The 21,896-nt window shown below is 30.9% G+C and overlaps 2 protein-coding genes across 3 annotated transcripts in view; both read left to right on the top strand.

Annotated features, from left to right (window-relative positions):
• Window positions 1–1,284: 1,284 nt before the first annotated feature.
• DENR (density-regulated protein) lies at window positions 1,285–4,771 on the top strand. The gene is made up of 5 exons (XM_088234314.1): window positions 1,285–1,376; window positions 1,486–1,672; window positions 2,659–2,826; window positions 3,632–3,771; window positions 4,605–4,771. Exons 2-5 carry the CDS (start codon window positions 1,495–1,497, stop codon window positions 4,647–4,649), a joined length of 531 nt encoding a protein of 176 aa, XP_088090440.1. The 5' UTR covers window positions 1,285–1,376; window positions 1,486–1,494; the 3' UTR covers window positions 4,650–4,771.
• An 894-nt stretch (window positions 4,772–5,665) lies between these two features.
• Window positions 5,666–21,896, top strand: part of Atg1 (serine/threonine-protein kinase unc-51-like protein Atg1) — a 103,562-nt gene continuing 87,331 nt past the window's right edge. For both annotated transcript variants that reach the window (XM_088234313.1, XM_088234311.1), the window contains exon 1: window positions 5,666–6,028. In XM_088234313.1, the coding sequence (XP_088090439.1) occupies window positions 5,939–6,028 (90 nt within the window). In that variant the 5' untranslated portion in view covers window positions 5,666–5,938. The remainder of the gene's footprint in view (window positions 6,029–21,896) is intronic.

Raw genomic sequence — 21,896 nt, 5'->3', positions numbered from 1 at the left:
TGCATATTATTTCTTATTAAACTAAATTATAATTAACTAAGATTATAATGTATTTAATATTATAAAGCCAATTAATTAATTATAAACATACACTAAACTTAGAAAACTAAATCATAAAACTAACTTATACCTATGAAGATTAGAAAAGAATCATTTATAATTATTTTAGAAATGAACTGCCTCCTAGTTTAGTGGTTGGCGCGTTCGCCTACCATATCTGAGGTCTTAGGTTCGATTCCTGGCAAGGCAAATGTAAAATATTGATTTTCAAATTTGATTCTACGCTTCAATGTTTTATAGTTCCCGTACTGGAACCTGAAGCGTAAAACTGACTATCTTGCCTTCACACATATTATAAAAAAATCGCTGGTACGTTGCAATTGGCGCACTAATGTAGTGCCTTATGTACCACGGGCGTGGATTAGAAAATGATGGCGCAAAAGTTTACTCGAGTTTTAAGTTTTTATGTGGCAAGTTAGAATAATCGGCGCGCATACGAATGAAGATGTATATATTTTGAAGAAGTGAGGTTCATATGTATTACTGAGGATTTAATTTTCGGTTTTCATTTTGTTATTTTTAAATATATTGGTGAGTACATATATTTTTTTAATGGCTATCGGTTTGAGAATTATTATTAAAAGGTTTTGTTTTTTTTATTTTATTATTTTATTTATTGTTTAAGTTATTATTTTCAACAGAAAGGTTTTTTGAATTCTAGGTAATTCGGCGCTCCGTCATTCGAAATTAACCCGAGGTATCGAATCGAATCCTAAATAAACGGAATATTTGAAAATACCTAATAACTACTTAGGTAAATATAGTTTAAATAAAGCGATAATTAAATGGGGTTCTTTTCAGAATTGACTAACATGAACTAAAACTAAAAACAAACAATAGTTGATAAAGGTGAATAATGAAAATACCTGCTTATTTTACGGAAAAAAGGTTTTAATGCATGAATATTTAGTCAGGTATGTATAGCTTGTTTTATACTTTACCACAATTTGATTTGTGTTTGATTTTAATTTTCTAATAGTGAATTATTTTGAACGCTTGTGGTGATGGTTTGGAAATAAGAATATTTGGGTAAATCATTCAAATAAAAATATTAATTTGATAAAAAAATATTTGAAATTTAGTAATTCCTATAAAAAACAATTTTACAATACTCAAAATGACACTTTTTTTGTAAAATTCATACTGAGTAAGTACTATTTAGGATCGAAAATGTTGCCAAACGAGAATATAATATATAAAATAAATTCACTTGCCTCTCGATTTCTAATTTCTATGCTTGAAACATTATTGTTTTCGCTGTTCGGGGCCAGACAGAAAAGAAATTATTTAAATATTTTATATTTTTTCCAATTTAAGTAATAAGCTTGTTTATTCTTATATTTGTTTATCAGAACTGAAAACAAAAATGACAATTTACCTTTGATGTTATTTTTTGAGCAATTTTTAAATACAAATATTTTATAGGTTAGGAAAATGACAGACGTTGATTTAAGCACGGGTCCTCGGAAAGGAGTATCATATCCTATCAAAGTTCTATATTGCGGAAATTGTTCTATGCCAATAGAATATTGTGAATACTATCCAGAATACGAAAAATGTAAGCAGTGGTTAGAAAGAAATCTTCCCACTGAATTTGAGAAGGTTAAATTAAGTAAGCATATTTTTACTCTTTGTCATCAATATCGATGTTTCAATACAAGAATAATCTTTTACAGCGATCATTAATTAAGAATCGAATATCCAGCATTTACGTCAAAGTTTTTTAGACGAAAGTTTCCGAATGCAACTTAAAATCGGAATATTACTTTGTAACCAAAACGCATTCTTAAGTTGGCTTAATTCTTTTTAAGTATGTAAATTGCTATTGTAAACAAGACATTAAAAATTCTTTTATTTTAGGCATGTATTTTCCCATACGTTTTTATTCTTCTATACATCAAACATTCTAAAATTGTTTTAGGAATGGAAGTCTTATTCTATCCTTATTTGTAGTAATAGGCGTTTCCTTTCTTAGGCCTATATTATCTCTATTATTCGCCTTTTTTATCTCCATTTGGTGGCGTAAAGGACACTACATTAGGAATACAATTGCAGAGCATCAGTCATGATCATTTTATATGGGGAGGTAAGGAGAGCAGCCTTAGGCTTCAGTCAAAAGACAATGAAAAATTGCAGCATAAAACAACCTTTTAAATAAGTATTTCATGCCGACCTTGCGTCATAGACAAATATTCCAGCCACTACTGGGTAGACTGATCGCCACTCGATATTCTTTTTCACGATTCTTACTCTCATATGTCAAAACTTTCTTAGTATAATTGACGGTTTGAAGTAAAGATGCAGAAAATCGTGTTGTGTTAGTTTCGTTGCCGACTGTTTTTTATAGGGACACAATATAACTACTTCAGTTTCACATAAACTTAAGCTGTCTTTTCCTGAATGATAGACAAAATTTTAATAGCTATTCCAGGCATAACCACGAACTAGTGAACATAGTTGTTGAGTCAAAACCGCTTGTCCACGATTTTGGTTCTATTTCACATACAGAATTGTATTTTTCATCGGCCCATCTCTAAGATTCACCTGTTACCGATTTTGTGTCGTGGACTACACTCATTAATTGGAGTTTGGTTTCAGGCGAGGAAGGTGGAGGGGGTGAAGAAGAAAAGAAAAGACAGAAGCGTGGTGGAAAGGGAATGCTTAAAGCCAAAAAGAAGGAAGACATACCCAGGCTCGTAACTGTTGCCCGAGCTCCTCGTGGAAAAAAGAAGTGTGTCACTGTTGTCACGGGTCTTAGCACATTTGGTAAGATCTTATTAATAATAAAAAATCCTGTAAATGAGCACAATACACCATAATCTTGCTTTATACAGTTTTAAAATATAATTTCTAACACAAATTTAACAGAGCGTAATAGTAATACTATGTATTTGCTTTTGGACTTTCCTACACCTCTTGCATATACTTACTGCTCAGAAGTCGTGGAAAGGTATTTAGAAGGTTCTCCTTGAGCCTCGATATTCTTATTCTTAGAGGTGGGGGCCAGTGCTATTGAAGCTCCTGATGTCACTGCGACCTGTGAAGATCTATTGTGACGCCATTCTGCTCTCGAGAGTGAAATAATTAAATGTCTTTATTTAAGGGGCAGACAGCTCACTAGATCACAAAATTGAGGCTAGAACCTAATAAAATTCAACAAATATAATATTATGATAGGCATTGATCAAACAGTTTATTAGACAAGATTTTTAAATATTTTTTCTATTGATATTTAGTGTGAGTATAATGACAATATGACTGCTTTATTAGTAAAACATTGGGAATTTTTTTGAAACAACCCAAATCGCCATTTAATTCTGCGTATGTTTTTCGGTATTATAATTTTTGATTGTTATTTTATTTAGTTATTTTATAATTATATGATTGGTGAAACCGACGACATACTTAAATCTTGTTTGTTCTTGTCTTGGAAGCATAAATGTAAAGGAAGTGAGATCTACATGTAAAGTGGTGTGGTGTTCTATCTTCTTTTGCCTCTCTTGTGCTTAACTACAAAAATTAGATCTAATTTGGCCGCAAAATAAAATAATATCTCATTATTTTTTTCCAGATATTGATTTGAAAGTGGCAGCCAAGTTTTTTGGAACTAAATTTGCATGTGGTTCATCTGTCACTGGTGATGATGAGATTGTAATTCAAGGAGACGTTAAAGATGACTTGTTTGATATTATACCAGAAAAATGGCCTGAGGTTTGTATCACATACTTATGAAGATTAATTTGTTTGGCTTTGTACCTGTTTCCATTTAAAAATTAATAACTTTCATAATTTATAGTTTTTTAACAATATTTTGATAGTCCAACATAGAATAGCTAACACACTTTTCTGCTATGCAAAATGTCATCAGTTTATTTCCAGATTGCATCAAATTATTTTGGTTATTTGTTCATAGTTACAAAATACTTGACAGTAGACTTTAGATACTTGATATAGATACTTGCACAAATTTGGATACCATGTTCAAATTAAAACAAAATGCTCGACTTCGAGACCACGGTCTCAGGGTGAGGAAAACCAGATTCAACCTGAACCCACGGAGGCATTTCCCGGGTAATAGGGTTATTGATAGTTGTAATAAGCTGCCACAAGAGCTGGTCTCAACATCTGGTCTTAATGACAAAAAATGGGCTAAATTTGTTTTGGAAAAGTTAAAGTACGCCAACAACTTACTTTACTGGAAATGGATTATAGCATTAAGCTTTCGCCTTCAAATAGTATTATTTTTACATTTAGGGGGTACAAAACTTTTTGTTTTTAGAATTTTACGGGGTTCTACTTTGAAATGTCAGAAAAACTCACCGACTTTAAGTAGTGACTTGACGGACAGTGTAATTTTGACATTTCAGTGTGGATTTTCAAAATTCATTTCAAAACTTTAAAAAATCTTTTTTTTTTCTTTTTTTTAACGAGATAATCTATTAAGTCTATTAACAAATCTAAATTTTTTTAAATACCACTGAACTTCCTTATTGTTATTTACTTTAAAACCTACTGACATTATCAAACAAATTATTTGTTTACAGATTGACGAAGATAACATTGAAGATCTCGGAGACCAGAAGAGATAATCTAAAAGATTGGAATAATTATCCTAAATATTTATACAATATATTATATTGTCATAATGATATTCCATAAAAAAATGTTAATGTAATTATTTATTTAACAATAATAAATTTTTCTTACTAAACGTCCTGGTTTAAATGATTACATTTATTTTTAAATAAAAAAGAAATACATGGGTTCTTAATATTTTACCCAAATATTTCCATTTTCAGACTATTTCCCAAAAGTTGAAAATAACTTCCGCTGTAAAAAAGGAATCGAGTTGTGGTAATGTTGGATTTAAATATCTATAAAGGAAACATTCAACATTGAAATTGGGTGTGAATTTAATTCGAAAAAATCATATACTTTTAATAATAAAATGTACGCTGTACTTAGTGGATTTATTGCTACAAAATTTCTTCCAACTAATTAAAATAACAATTGGTAGAATTTACAGTTAAAATAAATAATATAATTAAAATTAACTGCCTTTAATTTTATTTTTGCACACTTTCAAGCAGAATATTGAAATTGAAAATGGTTTTTTGAGGGAAAAATTTAACTCACTAATAATTCTATGTATACCAAAAGCATTAATGTACTTTTAAGTACAGGTTTCTAATATTTAATGAAAGGTTTATCCGTATTTTATCATTTTAATATCCTTGTATTTTTTTTCCTATTTTCGAACCTTTTCGATGCTGGTTGCATTTTCGACACAGTTTCAAAATTTATATGATTTCAAAACCACTAGATGGCGCAACCATCTAAAATCAATATCTTCGCAAATATTGCCAGCTAACAAATTTTCTTTCACCTAAAATATATTTATACAAAATTGATCCACTTTTGAATTAACCTTGTCGGTGTTAGTCGTACTATGCGTCAATTTTATTATTATTTTTAATTGAATTACTTTTATAAAATGATGTAACACTATGAATATGAGAGAAAAAATAATGTTTTTAATGTAGTACCTACCTCAAATTCAAATGTCACTTTTAAAATATTATTTATGTTTTTAAGTGGCAACATTGATTGTTAACAAAATTTTGTGATGAGTGCTTCTCGGGTTTATTTTATAAGGAAATTTTAGTGACAATGGTTATCTTCATAAATTTAACAAGTGTCGTTGATTGAATTACAAAGTGCTAAAGGAAAATGTGTTAATGTGTAAAAAGTGAACATGATGTAGCGCGTTAAGATACTCTAATCCATCGTTCAAAATATGGTATTGATCCTCAGCATCAATAACCACAAAGAATAGATCTCTTGTATATTTTTTAAGTTATTTTTTGTGATCTTAAAAATGGAGATAGTGGGTGATTATGAATACAACAGTAAGGATCTCATAGGCCATGGAGCTTTTGCCATGGTCTTCAAAGGGAGACTCAGAAAGGTCAGTGACCTAACCTCATATTTTTATTGTTTTTTGTAAACATATAAAATCTAAATTACTGTTTTACTTTACACGGACTTTATAAAAATATATAATGTATTTATAAATATATATAATGTATTTATAAATGATATAAACATAGATTTTTATCACCTTTTGTACATGTAGATTATTCTATATTTTTGTATATTCCTGTAATTTATATTGTGATGTAAATATTTTTACCATGAGCCTACTTTCGTCTTTATAACAGACTCCTATGCCATCCATCGATAATGATATGTTTTAAAAAATAGACATAAAAGAAAACGACGCTTTTTGTGAAATTGAACAAATAAATTCCTCAAATTAGACTTATTATTATGATTCAATCAACTTTCTATACTAAATTACAAAGCATTATCTTAATCTTATTTTCGTTAAATAAAATCGTGCGTTACAATCAAATTAATCTACACAAAAAGCCAGGGAAAACTGACATATTTATTTATTATAAATAGTTTTTTTTTTCAGCATTTTTTACTCCATTTTTTTGTCGTAGACTGTAAAACTTATGTAAAAAATATTTGTTTAATATACACATCTAATTCCCTGAAACCGTATTTTTTTTAATTTCGCAATATTTACTGAAACATTTTTTTTGTTTTGAATTTACAAAATAAAAAAAGGTTTGCAATAATTACTAAAAAAACAATATAGTTCATACAAAAACATTCTAGAAGACTGGAAATATATTATTTAAACTATGTTGTGTGCATCGAATTAGATTGAATAATCAAAGATTAAAATATTTTTAGTTTGTCATAAACCTACGGTCCAGTTTTTATTTTCGATTGAATTATCCCAGTTTGTGCTTCAATAAATTGATTGCTGTTATTTTTTTATAAGTATTGTGTATTATCAAGTACAATAATATATATTTGTAATGTTTGTTAATTAATTGCTTTGAAAACGTTATCTTAAAAAAATATTTCGAATATATGACCTCCTTTTTTCTCTTCTTTTTTTAATTACCTAAATGTAAATCAAATGTTTGTTTATCATATTGATGTGCTATATTTTTTTTATTATTATTATGTTTCTGATTTTTTGTAAAATATTTGTGGTATGTCTATGTTAATTAATTATTCGTCCCAACTCAACGCGGAACTTTGGTCCCATGGAGATGGGCCTTATGTCTCAAAAAATGTAAAGTAAGCTTTAAGTAAATAAATAAATAAAATAAATTGGGACGTAGAAAAATAATCTGAATCATAAAATACTAATTGTTAGAATAATGAGAGTAAGTAAGTACTCGGATAAGTCCTGAATTACGAAATCGAGTGGAGATAAATCCGCCTCCTTGCGTAGTGGTTGACGCGTCCGCCAACAATCCTCGAGGTCCTGGGTTCGATTACTGGCAGAGTGAACGTAAAATATTGATTTTAAAGGTTTTTTGATTTTCAGTAAATCATTGTTTTTGGACCCCGATTACAATGGGAAGTTAACGGAGTTATCTTCGACTGTTTATAAAGAAAAATCGTTATTTGTGTACGAAAATGAGTATACTTGCATGAACATTTAAAGTATCTTCATCGGTAACCTATAGTCGAACATGTTTAAAAGAAAAAAATGTATGCATATTCTGCTTTTCGTACAGAAAACTTAATTTTTACTTTGTCGATAAAATTGAAGATAAATGTTAACTTCCCATTGTTATCGAAGTGTAAGACTGATCACCTTACCTTCATGTAAAGATGATCGAACTACGCTGCATTTTGGTTTACCAATGCAGTGCCCTATGCACCCTGGTGTAAAAAGGGGGTTGATTATGAAATAAGTACAGTCCATTAAAATATGTATTACTTTGCTTACATGTGCGTGGCAAAACGTTTGCAAATAAAATATTTTAGTGTGCCTACTAACACAAACGAAATTTGTATGTTTACTTGGTCCCCCGACAGTCGCTAACACATTAACAGTTAGCTTTCGCACGTACTGTATCTAACTGTTATATTTTTGTGAAATATTAATTATCCGATAACTTTTTATGTATTTTGGACTGAAAATTCAGATCCATCAATCTATTTACGAGTCGGGTGAAGTAATTTTTACCATTCATTATTCGTATCAAATATTTTCTAATGAAATTTTGAGCTCAACGAGGTTTCGGCTACACGTGTTTCTTTGTTTACATCGCGAGAGAATAAAGAATGCGCAGTTATAATATAGAGTACATACCTTACTTTGACGTATAGACAGCAATGTGTTGTTTATACCTTATAAGTATGTGTAATATGCTTTGTAGTTTTCTGATTTGCGTATCAATTTGCGCACTAACGAGAGGCGAGACTTTATGGCGCGCTAACTCGGTACGGTGCGTTTATTGCGATCTGTCTTCGAAACCATTCGATGTTTTTGCACCGTATCAAAAACCTGCACAAATGTTCTTATATTGATCCGCACCCCCGCCCCTGATATTCTGATAAGCCCAATATTTCCAATGCTGGCCTACTTTTGTATCCACGAGGTATCAAAACGAGCTGCGTATTTTGTGATTTGTGATACTTTGGTAATCTGTACCGAAAAGATAAATGTTATATAGTATCAACAACGAGGCTAGCGTGACATCATTCGCCTGGGCTGGTATTCCAAACGAAATTATAGCGCGGTATAGCGCGTTTTTACGTACTAAATACGCATTATAGCGCGCTGTAAACGCGTTCGGAATACCAGCCCTGGTGTATCAAAGAATAATGGATACGTCTACCGTATATTATTTGAGCCGACCAACTGTTCGCTTGATTTTAGCTCCGCATTGTTTTTTTTAGATCGCTGTCCGGAGAACAATTAATTTTATGAATATTCAAAGCATTTACTTTGTGATCAAACATTTCAATAAATGTTAGTAAATTTTTAAATACAACCACTTACCGACTAATCTGTGTCTACCTAATTGTTTGAATGTTATTGCTCTCGAGACGCTAACCCGACTATTTTTTTTATGCAGGTAAATTCGTTTTATCTGTTTCTTTTAATAACCATAAGTGAAGCCCTCAATATCAAAGATGGCCAAACGATTCCATACATATTTTTGAGAAGATTTCGGAAACCTATAATAGCACTTTTTTTATTATTTTTTTTATTTGATAATATTTGGTGTCATTAACACTTTGAACAATTAACCTAAAGGTTTACATAACAAAGTATTAAATATGCAGTTGGCCGCTTTTGATACTATTTTTAGCGTTTGGACATCTTTAATACTGAGGACCTTAAATGAGATCACATGAAATAATTACGGTGAATATTTTCACTTGCAAAAATTAACTTTCTTTGTTAAATATTATACATTATGGAAAAGTTAGTACCTACCAGGGTTTCTGGGAATTACTCGAGAAAATTATCGATCCCTATCCCGGGAAATTTGAGTCGGGAAAAAAACATCAACTCTTTTAAAGGGTTAATGCATTTTTCGTAGATTTCCGATTCGGGAAAGCCTGGGAATCCCGTTTTTTTATTCCCGGGTCCCGGGATCGTAAAAACCCCGGAAATTGAGATACCATAATTGATACAGCAGGTTAGCATAAAAAAGTTTGGTCGCTTCAATTTATTTCTGATTGGTTTCTTCTGGTTCTCGCAACAAGCAAAACCAGATCTATTTATCAAAGCCATAGTCATTAGAGTCGAGCTTCGGCTGGCGCGCCCGACTTGCTAGCGTACATAACAATGCTTATAATATGCTCAAACTCAGGTAGTGTTTTAAAATAAATGTTATGTATAGCTTTTAATTTTAAAGTTAATAGCTAACTATTACAGCGGCACACCAGTGTTATAGTTCATGTCTCATTCCAATTTCCGAGTCTCTTTATGTTTAATTAAATTATTTATTCATATAAAAATACGTATTTCAAAAAAAATATAAGACCCTGAGCCGTTTCAAAAGAACAATTGTAAGAATTATATTACTTACGGAGTTAAACTAAGAAAAAACGTTGAATCACTTGTTTTGTCTTCAGCGTACATTACTTTTTGTAGTGACAAGTTATTGGTTATTATGCTAATCTAAAGAAAGTTTCGTTGTGTTTCCAAGTCACGCGAGGCAGGTAAACTGTACCAATAATGACGAGAGATGTTTCCATTCTTAACAAATAACCGTTTCTACGTGTATTTCTATAGCAGTTCCAATCTCGACTCGTACTATAATCACGCGTGAAAACTACATCAGTTACTTCCATTGCTGGATAGATTAACCGGATTACGTCTTCAGTGAGATAGGCAGACGCAGATAGCCTGAATGCAATGGCTGCCATAGTTATGCTTTAAACATTATAAAAAGAACACCCGTGGGTAGGGGAAGGTGAGGCGTGATGTGACGGGGTCGGGTTGTGACAATGCATTTAAAATTCGCGTAAATTGACGTAGCCATACCCGCATGGCTTCATTTCGTGTGACCTGCGTACCGTCATTTGCAATCAAAACCACGGTATCGTGCGGTTGATTTTGAAAAAGTTAGACGGTAAAGAGTAATTTAGAGGTGTTAAACTAACTTTTCCTGCAAATATCCTAAGTCTTTTTCTGTCCTGTCAGAACAAGATGTAATATTTTGTATTTTATTATTAAAAGTCTATATCTTTTGTCTGTATTATTAGCAATAAATAAAATACTTTCTTCAGATAAATTCACTTGCATGGTGAAAATAGTCATAAGGGGCGAGTTGTGACACTCAGGTGGAGGTTAGTTGTGACAGTGACATTCAAATTATCTTTCCGGTGAAGGGTGGATGAGGTCCATAAAATGCCATATAATGAGTCACCATGTGCTGGAGTGAATGAATACATATCCGATATTATTTGTGACTTTTGTTTGACTGATGCAGAATGATTTTAATTAAAAATATCATTGTTTTCACCAAAGAGAATACATTTTCAATTTACAATATTTGGTGATCGAGAGTCATATTTTGCATTTTACTTTAAATATTTTAAATAATTTCTTTAATACTTAACTATATTGTTCGTCACAACTTGCCGCACTCTTGTCACAACTAACCCCACGGGTGGTGCAGGTTGTGACAATTTCCATATTTTGTAAAACTTTATTTTATCGTGTTGTCCTTTGGGTGACGAGGGTAATAATTCCAAAATATTATAGTTAAAGGAAAATTTGTTTTCTTATTAAAGTTATAATTTTGGTTTTATTAAAGGATTTTCTACAATAACCCTTTTTTTGCGATTTAATCACAGCACGCCCCACCTTTCCCCTATTGCTGATGTCTAACTTTGAGTATGTGATGTCGTTTTTAATCCAAATGGATGACAGCACAGCAAGCTCGTTAAATAACGTGAAGTTGTTAATGTTATTCAGATAATACATGTTGATCTACGCAGTACATACAGTAAGCATACATAAGTATTCGTTTGTGTCAGTAGGCACACTGGAATGATTTAAATAAAAACTCAATGCACGCACTCATAAAGCAGGGGTCATTAAATATTTTAATGGACTGTAATTACGTTTAGGAGTCTGTATTGTAAAAATTGTTGATTGGATATAGATTTAATACTCTTAAATAACCATTATTTTAGTGCTATGAGTGCACAAGTCAGCCACTTAAAAAATATGCCATAAAATACGACTACCATGCGTATTATGACAAAATAATATTTTGACATATTTTACAGCATGAAATGTTATAAACTGACATAAATTGTACGATGAGATGCCCGAACGTATAAAGAATGAAAGGAAACTTATTGATTAAAAAAATATGTGTTATTTTTATTGTAATATTTTTTTCATTTGTCAATCAAAATTGGTTTACAGTAATATATATAAAATTACATCTGGTATGTAGATACATAAATTATAAAAACATTTCTACCTCTCTAATAGAGTAAAAACTCGTGTTTAGCAAGGGAGTTCGTTTTACATTATTTTTTATTTTCTAAACAAGTTAAAATTAGATATTATGAAATATTATAAAATAAACATAATTTTCTACTTTATGGCGTTCAGGATATGGCGAGTCTCGTGTGTTTTTTCAATTTAGATTTAAATGTAGATGCATAAATTAGTATATAATAATGTTAGTATTTATTTATTTATTTGATTATTTCAAAAAATGCTTTTTTTTCTGTGTGAACACACTATAATATATTTTTTATGCACAAAAATTAATATTAACAAACTTAAGGAAATAAATAAACAGATAAGCTATTTCGTGTAAATAGTACATTAGATCACATAGGTAATTGTAAGAGAAAAAAAGTTATTTTATTAGTAAAAGAAATTAATTTATGTGTTTGGCGGGGTAATTTTATTAAAAAATTGCTACAGAAACCAAAAATCGCTTCTCCTGAACAATTAACAGGCAATTCTAGCACTAACCCCCAGAATTATTTTGATATGTTTTTTCAACGAGTCTTGGTCTTTCAGAATGTACATTTACTATTACCGTATTACATCAATGAGAAACTTTAGCCCTACGGGAAATTGGATACAATAAATGTTTTCTTGCGCGCGGTTAAATCGGAGCATTAAATTGTACGGCAAAGTTTCCTTAAAATGTACCAAACATAAAACCAACTACTTTGAACGACGTCACGACGTTCATATGAATCAACCAATGGTAAGAGAGTTACGGAAGATTTCCGGTTTGCTCTCCGTCAATGGACCAATGGCAGAACTGATCGAGAATAAGCGGAAGAGAACCTCTGACGTCAGACGCGGAGATATTTCAGAAACACAAATTTTTCAAAATCATACCGCTGATAATACGATATATAAAAATAGTAAATTAAAATTTTTGGCTTAGTTTAATATTCTATTAACAAATAAAAAAAAACACTGGATTTCCTCGTTTTGTAAATCAACTAAAGGAACTTTGGTTATTTTACAAAACATGTTTAGTTAATCGTAAATGAGCGTGTTAGGAAGTCATAAACAAATTGTCTGGAGCAGGGCTCGAACCTCAGACTGTAATCCGGGGTCCGCGACGCTACCGCGGGACCGCAACTCGTCTCAGAAGGTACATTTACTGATACCGTGTTACATTAATTGTCGTACGCATTGCACATTGAACAATAGAAATACTCACAATCGCCTTATCTGCTTGTTCTAATCGTCCACTCATTATCTATCCAACTTTCACCAGTGATATTGCCGGCTGCACGAAGGCCTTGAATACCGATTGCGCGTGGATCCATTCCATGTCATGCCTAGGAAAATTGGCAATGCTGCGCCCTGTTGGTTACGGTTGACAGTTGACAGTTGACAGGCGAGACTTCCACCCACGCCGCACCCGTTGATCTCGGGCGATGCGAACTGTAAATCCAAAAAACGTTTGATAAAAAATAATCTTAAAAGGATATACGGTCGCAGAGCAATTTGATGAGTAGGAATTTGAACATTGTTTTTCTGACACTCTCACATATGCCTAACTGAAATCGACCAAATCAAGGGCTCGTGTCCCCGTTTTCCGCACCCCAAAACTGAACTGATTTTTTTAAAGAAGGCGTATCAGAATGAATTTATCTTCGTCTTTACCTTTTATTTTAATTTTGTTTTAAGGGCATTTGCAGGCTTTTTGATCCATTGGCGGTTTTAAATTATAACTTTACGCTCAATAGTATTCACCCTTCTGTTTTTCAAATTCAGTATTATTATTTCTTACTTTGTGCAAGTAATCAAGTAATAGAGCTGAAAGGTCACTAAAAAATGTCCGCCTGTGTTGAGAAAATCCCTCGGGTATTAAATGCAGCGCTTGCTTGCAAATATTTAATTCTTTCTTACTCAAAATATTGTTAGCAAAATACCTTTGCTACAACAGTGTTTTTTTAACCTGTGGGTCGCGATCATCGGGGGGTCATGAAGTCTTGCTGGCGGGTCGCGGTCGCAAGCAAGGCAAAACACTATTAAACGGAGCCTTTTTTTAAAAGTTTGTGTATCGTATTATGAGCGCTTTGATTTTTTTAAAGTTTTGGATTTTTGAAATTACTTCGCCTGTGACGTCTCAAGTTTTCTTCCCCTTCTTCTTGATGAGTTCTGCTGATTCGTCAATTGACTTACCGTAAACCTATCATTGGTTGATTCGGAAGAACTAGTGACGTCATGCGACGAAGTTAGTTTTTATTTAAATCATTTTTACTATTTTTTTAAAAAGCATCGTGAAATTGCGTATCGGTTTTTACTGAAATGATTTTATTGTTCTTATGCATTATTTTCCCACACATCCATACAAGCTGTGCACTGTGCATGCATAAAATATTAATTTGCCGAAGTGCTTAGGTACTGCGTACATAGAGTACAAATAAAACACTTTTTGTTCAAAACTTAATTTATCTGCGTTTCTGCGCTATAAAAGTAGTTACTAGTTAAAAAATATTGAAATGCGTAGGTACTTTTTTTTTTCCTAGCGGATGTTTAATTTAATTCTGTTTTTATTTATATAACCTTTCCAATTTATTTATTTATTTTAAACTCTTGTACAAACTGCTTATTGATCAATTCTGTTTGTATTTTTTTGTGCTCTAACTGTTATGATTTGTAATATTTGTTTTATTGAAATAACATGTTTGAATTATTTCTTTCTTTTTTACGATAAATTTTTCTTATATTTCTAAGTTTATAGAAAATATTTTAACTTCGTGATTGCTCCCTTGGGTTTATTATTTAAAATTGAAAAAAATAATTAAAATAAGATTATGTTTAAATAGGTGCGGAGGTTTTCACGGTCACTGTCACATATCAATATGTTTCTTTTTTGGGTGATACCGTGTGTGTTGGATTTGTTCCGACGTTTCATCTACCATTGCAGAAACATAAGATTATTTTTGTTTTGTTTTTTGTTATTTTTCTAGTCATTAAGTTTTATCTACCTATATGTCCTATATGTAGTTTACTGTAAGTATCTCTTACCTGTTAAATTCCTAATAAATTTCCTGGTTAACTTTTAGGTTTTTGGTGGGTTTTTCTGATAGTGCCTATTTCAATTTGTATTCAAATTGTATTAGTTTATTTATGTGTTTATTATTACGAATATCATTTTATTTTATTCTTGTAATATATTTTTGCTGTCTATTTTTCGTGACCATATTGTTTATTCATCAATTAATTCAATTCATTGTCCTTTCTGTTTTTTTTAATTTTTATAATGTGTAAATGCATTTAACTTGTTTTCGACTGATTTAACCATATTTTTGGAAAAGGCCTTAATAAAGGGGAAAAAACGAAATCTAATTTTACGTTAAATAGTGCAATATACAAATACCACCTACACATAAATATTTTTTCTTTTTATCATGTGTTTTTAATATTAAATTCGGAAAAGCCCAGCCCAACAGTATTCATCAAAATAGTCGCAGATTTGTTTGGCAATATTATATTGTACTGGGCACCGTTCAGATGAGATTATAAGTGACGCTAAAAAACAGAAGTGGTTATCTCCAGCCACCGTCATTTTTGAGATTTCTGGTTAACATGACTTCTTAAAAATATATGAGCAAGATATTGAAAGCCCCCCACCCACATACCCGGATCCGTTTCAAAGGTCTTATGGCCTCTTTTCAGATCAGCACATTGCAAAAACATGATTTTTTTGCTTTAATGAACGGTATTTTATTTTCTAAATTCTTTGTTTACAAAATATTCGCGTTTTTTTTTAGAATTTACATTTACTGCTTTCCTATACTAACCTAAGTATAAGGTGGTGCTAGGAATAGAGCGAATTTATGAACAATGATTTACTTTTGGTCTTAACGGATTTGAATTATTTGGCCGGTAGACGGATGATTTCGGTTCTGGTTCTACCAATCGGACTCATTTCTTCCGGTTTACCAACAAGCTAATGAACTAACATACCCTATCGCCGTCAGAATCGGGGAATTAGATTGAGGTGACTGACAAATTGAGTACAGATATAATGTATGAGTAATTGAATATTCTCTACGCCGATTCAATGGTCCAAATTAGTATTAACCGGTTCTCTGGAAATCGTGATCAACTGACCACGCTGTTATTTTTTTATCTGTATCGAAAAAAACATTAGAAAATGAATTAATTATTTCAGGCTGTTCCCCACTGTGAAAATTTCCAGTTGAAAAGATTTCTATCCCGCTTTGCCAACTATGTAGTTGCTGATGCCTTTGTAATGGGTTCCTTAACCCCGTTGTATTTACTTGGATTTACGTAGAGTTCATGTACCATATTTTGTTACAAGAAAAATGAATAAATACTTCCTAGTAACAACACACATTTATTTTTGCCTCTTGTAGGAGCATTTTATCTGTTTTTTTTTTCGGTGTGGATTTCTACAGTTTTTATTTTTATGTGTACCTGTTTTTACATATTTTCTTAAACATACATGATAATTTTTCTGTATTGTTAGGTTTTCTTTGTATTTATTTGTATAAATTAAAATGAGTAACAACGGAAATTAATTAACATTTCCAGTCAATTGACATGGATAGGTCAATACGTTACATAATGTCAGCACTTATGTTATTAATATCCTTTCTTATGTACCAAATGTTTTCCGTTTGTATATAAAATATAAATATACAATATCTAGTTTGTATTAATTTAAATACTTACTTAATAATCACCTTAAATGTGGAAACTATAAAAATATCACACAAAACCCTAAAAATACGTATAGTATATTACGGTAGTTTGTCATACATATATTTTACATATAGCATCTTTTATTATTTAAAATAATTCATTTTGCAACAAAATGATCAATTGCTTTATTAATCTGCTACATTTTTTGCTCTACGATGATATCATTATTTTTGACATTGAATAACCTTTTAGTGAGGATCGATGCCCCTATTCGAGAGGACTGTTCTTTTGTAATATGTATAGATAATAGATACATACTAATCTCACATAGCTATACAATTTTACCTTTGTAGATTATTGTATCTATAAGTACTTGATTATTAGCGAATTGCGCTTTTCCAATAAATTAATCAAACAGTGCGCAAATTCATACATGATTTTTTTTTCTATGACCTCATGACTAAGTCTAATGATCCCTAAATTACTAAGTTTACTGGAACTGTTAAAAAGCAATTCGAACTCAACTGATCATGGGACATCATCAAAGCTTAGAAAATAATGTATGTGATTTAACGATAGGTTATTTATATTTTTTACTTTTAAAGCTTGTGTTTTGAAGGTTGGTTACACCTACAGATAATTGGTTACACCTAAGCCAATAAATTAAAGAGGCTCGGTCGATATTCTCCTATCCCATAATAGTTTTTATTCTCAATATATTATAATGCATACAAACATATATGGCGGATGTTTTTAGATTATTTCGCTTACGGTTCAATTACATTGTACGAATAGTAATTACAGTCGTTCGTGCCCACGCGGTTTGCGATATTTTTTTAAGGTTATAAAAAATAGTATGCATTTAAGCCATTTATTTCGCAACTCGTTTATGAAATTATTTTCTTGGAAGAAGTTTCACCAGCCGTCGTTTGCGAGCTGTCAGAATCGGATATTAATTCATTAAACACGTCTATATTAAATACTTTATCCCATCTTATTTATTGTTTGTAATATCCAACCGTCTACTCAGCTTACGGGTAGTTTTGTCAGTTAGACATGACACGGTAAGGCAACGCAAAAATGTCATTAGGATAACATTGAAAATTATCGTATCTAGGAGTAATCATACATAACTTCTACGTCTTTTCAATATTTTTAGTCTGTCCAAATGTTTATAGGCAAAAGAATGAATCTCGCCCCCTAGGGAGTGTTTGTTTATTACACAATCAATATATCGATGTAATTTCGAATAATAAAGATATTTCCAAAATATTTTTTAAAAAATCAATTGAGTACTATCTATAGCGGCATTGACAGTTGCGTCGTGTTATCGTAATGGATATGGATAAATAACAAATATGTGTAAAAAATATAGTAGAGTCCATTGCACGCTCTATAATTTCTTTTTCTGATTCATGTGTTTTTATTTTCTAGAGGATTTTTTTACTTTTTATTGGGTAGACCGGGGCGTGTTGCATCACCTTCATTTCTCTCGAACCTGTCACTGTATAAACAAATTTAAATAAGCATCAGTGAGCAGGAAAGGTGACGCGATCATCCTAACTAGCGTTCAAAAGAGTAAAAGTATGAGAATTTTCCGTTTTAGTAAAAAGTAAAAATTTGTTGGTGATTATTTTCGGCCTTTACGATCAATAAATCATAGTTAGAATTGAAGATCATTATATTTCGTGCACATCTTAAGTCTGTAATTTTAATTTAGTATTTTTTGTGTTATACCGTTTAACCCTCTTAAAGCTGAATTGAATCTGGCAGTTATAAACATATTTTATTTGAGAGAATTATATAAACATTTTCGTTTTTTTCCCTTCACTTTAAAAGTTATAAGTCTGTCAGTTTTAACATACATTAGGTTTCAAATAATGTTTTTCATTAGTATGGAAATAAATGTCAATTGCTGAAATCCATTTTATGAAATAAAACATAACAATTGTTTTTTTTTATCAATATTCCTACAGAGATGAGGTAGAATTTTTTCAAATTCAGGATTATCGATATTCGAGCGTATACAGGGCTTATGACCTGTCATTGGCTGGGTTGAGTGGCCACTTTACGTTTTAACAACATTCCCCATTCCGCTTATTAGCGAATATCGATACTGGTATCATTTTGATTCTTGTATATATCTTATTAAATGAGAAAGCATTCACTAGCGTGTTGGAGCACCATCTATGTATTGATATTGAAGTTAAGTATTTTTAATTAGCATATTACTTTATAGGAATATTGATAAAAAAATATATACCTACTCCCCCTCGGGAGAAATCCAGATTTGTGTATGTACAAAAATACACATACCAAAAAAAAATAATGTTGCATAACAATTGTAATGAAAATATTTACAAAAATGCATAAATTTTAACGTAATTATTAGGTCACAGGTAAGTTGTCATTTGATAAATAATGCAAATAATAACGGTAGGAATCAGAATGTCTAACAAGAGTCGAACTATCAAATGTGACTTTGACATGAAATGCCATTTTGGGCGAGATTGACAAAAAAAAGATGACGAAAATAGACGCAATAGAGAAGATTACCAGCAATTAGAAAACAAAACCCCAACATTATTATTTGATTTATTATGGGAAAAATTAAATAGCGAAGTGAGTGTTCGTTTGAATATACATACGGTCTCAAAGGGTTAAGAACTATTCAATGTAATATTTTTAAAAGGTGAAAAATGCATCCATCAAAAATGTAGGTATTGGTATGATGTTTTTTATTGATAAAATATTTTCCGATATTTTTATATCAGAACATTAGCTATTTTTATCGATTATTTATGCATACATGGTTTTACATATAATATCGTCGTATATGTAATATTTATTTATCTACTTGCTATCTTCGAATTTCAAGTTCGTGTTTGTAAATGCTTTGTTATTCGTTCATAGTTTTATGTCAATTATCATGAAAAATGATTCAACATCTCCCCTTTGTCATATACTTATAGACTTTTCCAGAAGATTTCGTCACAGTAACAAATACAACGCAGCGTGTTGTATTTGTTACTGTTTTTGTGTTTTTTTTTTTCTACAATATTTAATCTTATATTATTTGTGTTTTGACAGCAGCTGTGGAGCGTCATTTGCTTTTTATTTGCTTTATGACTGTAGCAATAAAGATCACCTCCCACGAACATGTGATTTTTATTTATCTTTTAACGAATGCGCATATTGACGTATAATATTTTTTGTTGTTGTGAAAAAACAATTTATTTATCATAATAAAATAAAACTTGAATCTGGCAAGACACGCCCCCTTTTATTGGGTGTTTATCAAAATAATAATAAAGGTCTTCTATGAAATACTGTCCTGTAAAAAAAAAAAATTGCTAATTATTAGTTGCATAAAAAATACTTTTAAATTTGTAAATTTGTTAAATGTGTAATTTTGAATTCCGCAAAAACGGTGATTCCATTAGCCACGCCTCTAATACGTCACGATTCATGTTTATTTGTTCCTGCCATTGAAATTTCTTTGAAATAATTTCACGAATCTTGACGTCGCGTTTTTCTACTAACATCATTTTATTGAATTTCTTTTTTACATTTATGTATGAAAACATGTCTACAATATCCATATTGATTTTGAAAATACAATTAATTCTTCTAAATCCATTTCATATATTTTTATCGGTAATCGTAGTAGGTGACATTTCCCTATTCTATAAAAAGTATTTTAATAATTGGATTTGATTTTTGGGCGGATTCTTGCTAGTCCATTTGCTGATTTAAAAAAATTAATTTCCCGGCATTGCAGTTTGTTCTTTACAAAATCAAATTTCCTTGAGTGTAAGCATTTGTAAATCACAAAGATAATGTTCATTCACAATAATGAATGCAAAATATACTTTGTGAATCTCCTTTGAATATATTTAATAATTCACATGTACCTAATTATATTGATTCTATTTAATTAAAAATCGGCATTATGCGCGTGACGTCACACGTCGCGTGTTTTACCTAAATATATGTTAACCATCTTAGTAAATAGTTAGGTAGGTATGTATGTTTGCAAAATGTAGACACGCGATTTGATTTAGGGCCAAAAGACACGTATTTGTGACGTCACGTCGTGAAAATTTACAATTACTTGTAGGTATTTTAATTGAAGTGATTAAGAAAATGCTGTCTTGGATACAAATTAGAAAATGGCCTTCAAATAAAATAAAAACCCCCCTGTTTTCCCGACCACTTATTGAAAGTTTAATGGTGTACTGTGTTGTATCCTCTCTGCCTACCCTTATGAGGAAACGACGTAAAGGTTTGTTTGTTGTTTATTGTTACTAAACTTAAAAACCGAAAAAATTACAGTTGGTCTCTTCTGCCAACTGACTACCGATTTATATATACCTGTCTATAACCCGGTTACGAGTTTTAATTGTTTCATCGTATTTGTTTTTTTTTGCTAACCCTACTCAAATTGGACTTTGTCCGTTAAAAAATACATATAAATAAAATAATATAGCCCACTGTAAAGTGCGTATCTTTGCTAACAACTAACAACGTTTAATTGAATTGATTTTTCTTTTTATCAAGCCTAAACTCAATTTGCATATCAACAAAAGGTCGTTTCGCTCGTGAAATAGATATTACAAAGATCATAATTTAATCGTATTATATTTTAGCGAATTACCGAATCACTTCCGCGTGGTCTTTGGCATTGAAAATCAAATATGTGATTACATAAGGATCGTCTTTGCAGATAATTACCTACTTATATATTATATAACACCTTTTTAAAATACGCAAACACCGTAAAATTCAAATTGACTTGATAAGTTTTCGTACACGGGCGTAGATAATTTCGGTTTATGGCTGTATTTTTACAGAATAATAATATGTATAATGTTATTTTTTTAAATTGTACACCTCGTATTCAGAAAAAACGCTTAAGGAAAAATGTGATAACTTTTTGGTAGATATTTCTTAATAAAATTCCTTTATTAATAATTTTGGTACAATATTACCACATTCTTATGTTGTATAAAATTGGTTCCCAATTTTCCTTCCCACCTTACAAATATTTCATTATAATTTAAATGATCTTATACATGTAAAATTGCTATTCAAAATGTTTTTAATGACTTTCTTTTGCCATTCTTAAAAGCAAAAATTTGACGCAAAATTATTAATATTTTTATTTTATTTAATGGTCTAAAAGTATAACTGCATTTTTGTTCGTTTTGCGATTTATATGAGACAATCTTCTTTGTGTACCCCTTTATCGATGATGTTTATACACTTATACGACTACTCAAAACATAAATAAACATCTTTTTAAATTAAAAACAATGCTTTTATT

The sequence above is a fragment of the Micrasema longulum genome, unplaced genomic scaffold, assembly GCF_059751315.1.
Source record: "Micrasema longulum isolate JH-2025_06_02 unplaced genomic scaffold, ASM5975131v1 h1tg001225l, whole genome shotgun sequence".
Classification (NCBI taxonomy): Eukaryota; Metazoa; Arthropoda; class Insecta; order Trichoptera; family Brachycentridae; genus Micrasema; species Micrasema longulum.
Note: the sequence above shows the minus strand (reverse complement) of the source record. Positions and strands in the feature narration are given on the sequence as shown.

Bases quoted from the DNA above. Each gene is read 5' to 3' on its own strand.
- DENR (XM_088234314.1), top strand. From the start codon at position 1,495: ATGACAGACGTTGATTTAAGCACGGGTCCTCGGAAAGGAGTATCATAT. The intron at 1,673-2,658 runs GTAAGCATATTT...GTTTGGTTTCAG, and splicing joins ATTTGAGAAGGTTAAATTAA to GCGAGGAAGGTGGAGGGGGT. The intron at 3,772-4,604 runs GTTTGTATCACA...ATTTGTTTACAG, and splicing joins TACCAGAAAAATGGCCTGAG to ATTGACGAAGATAACATTGA.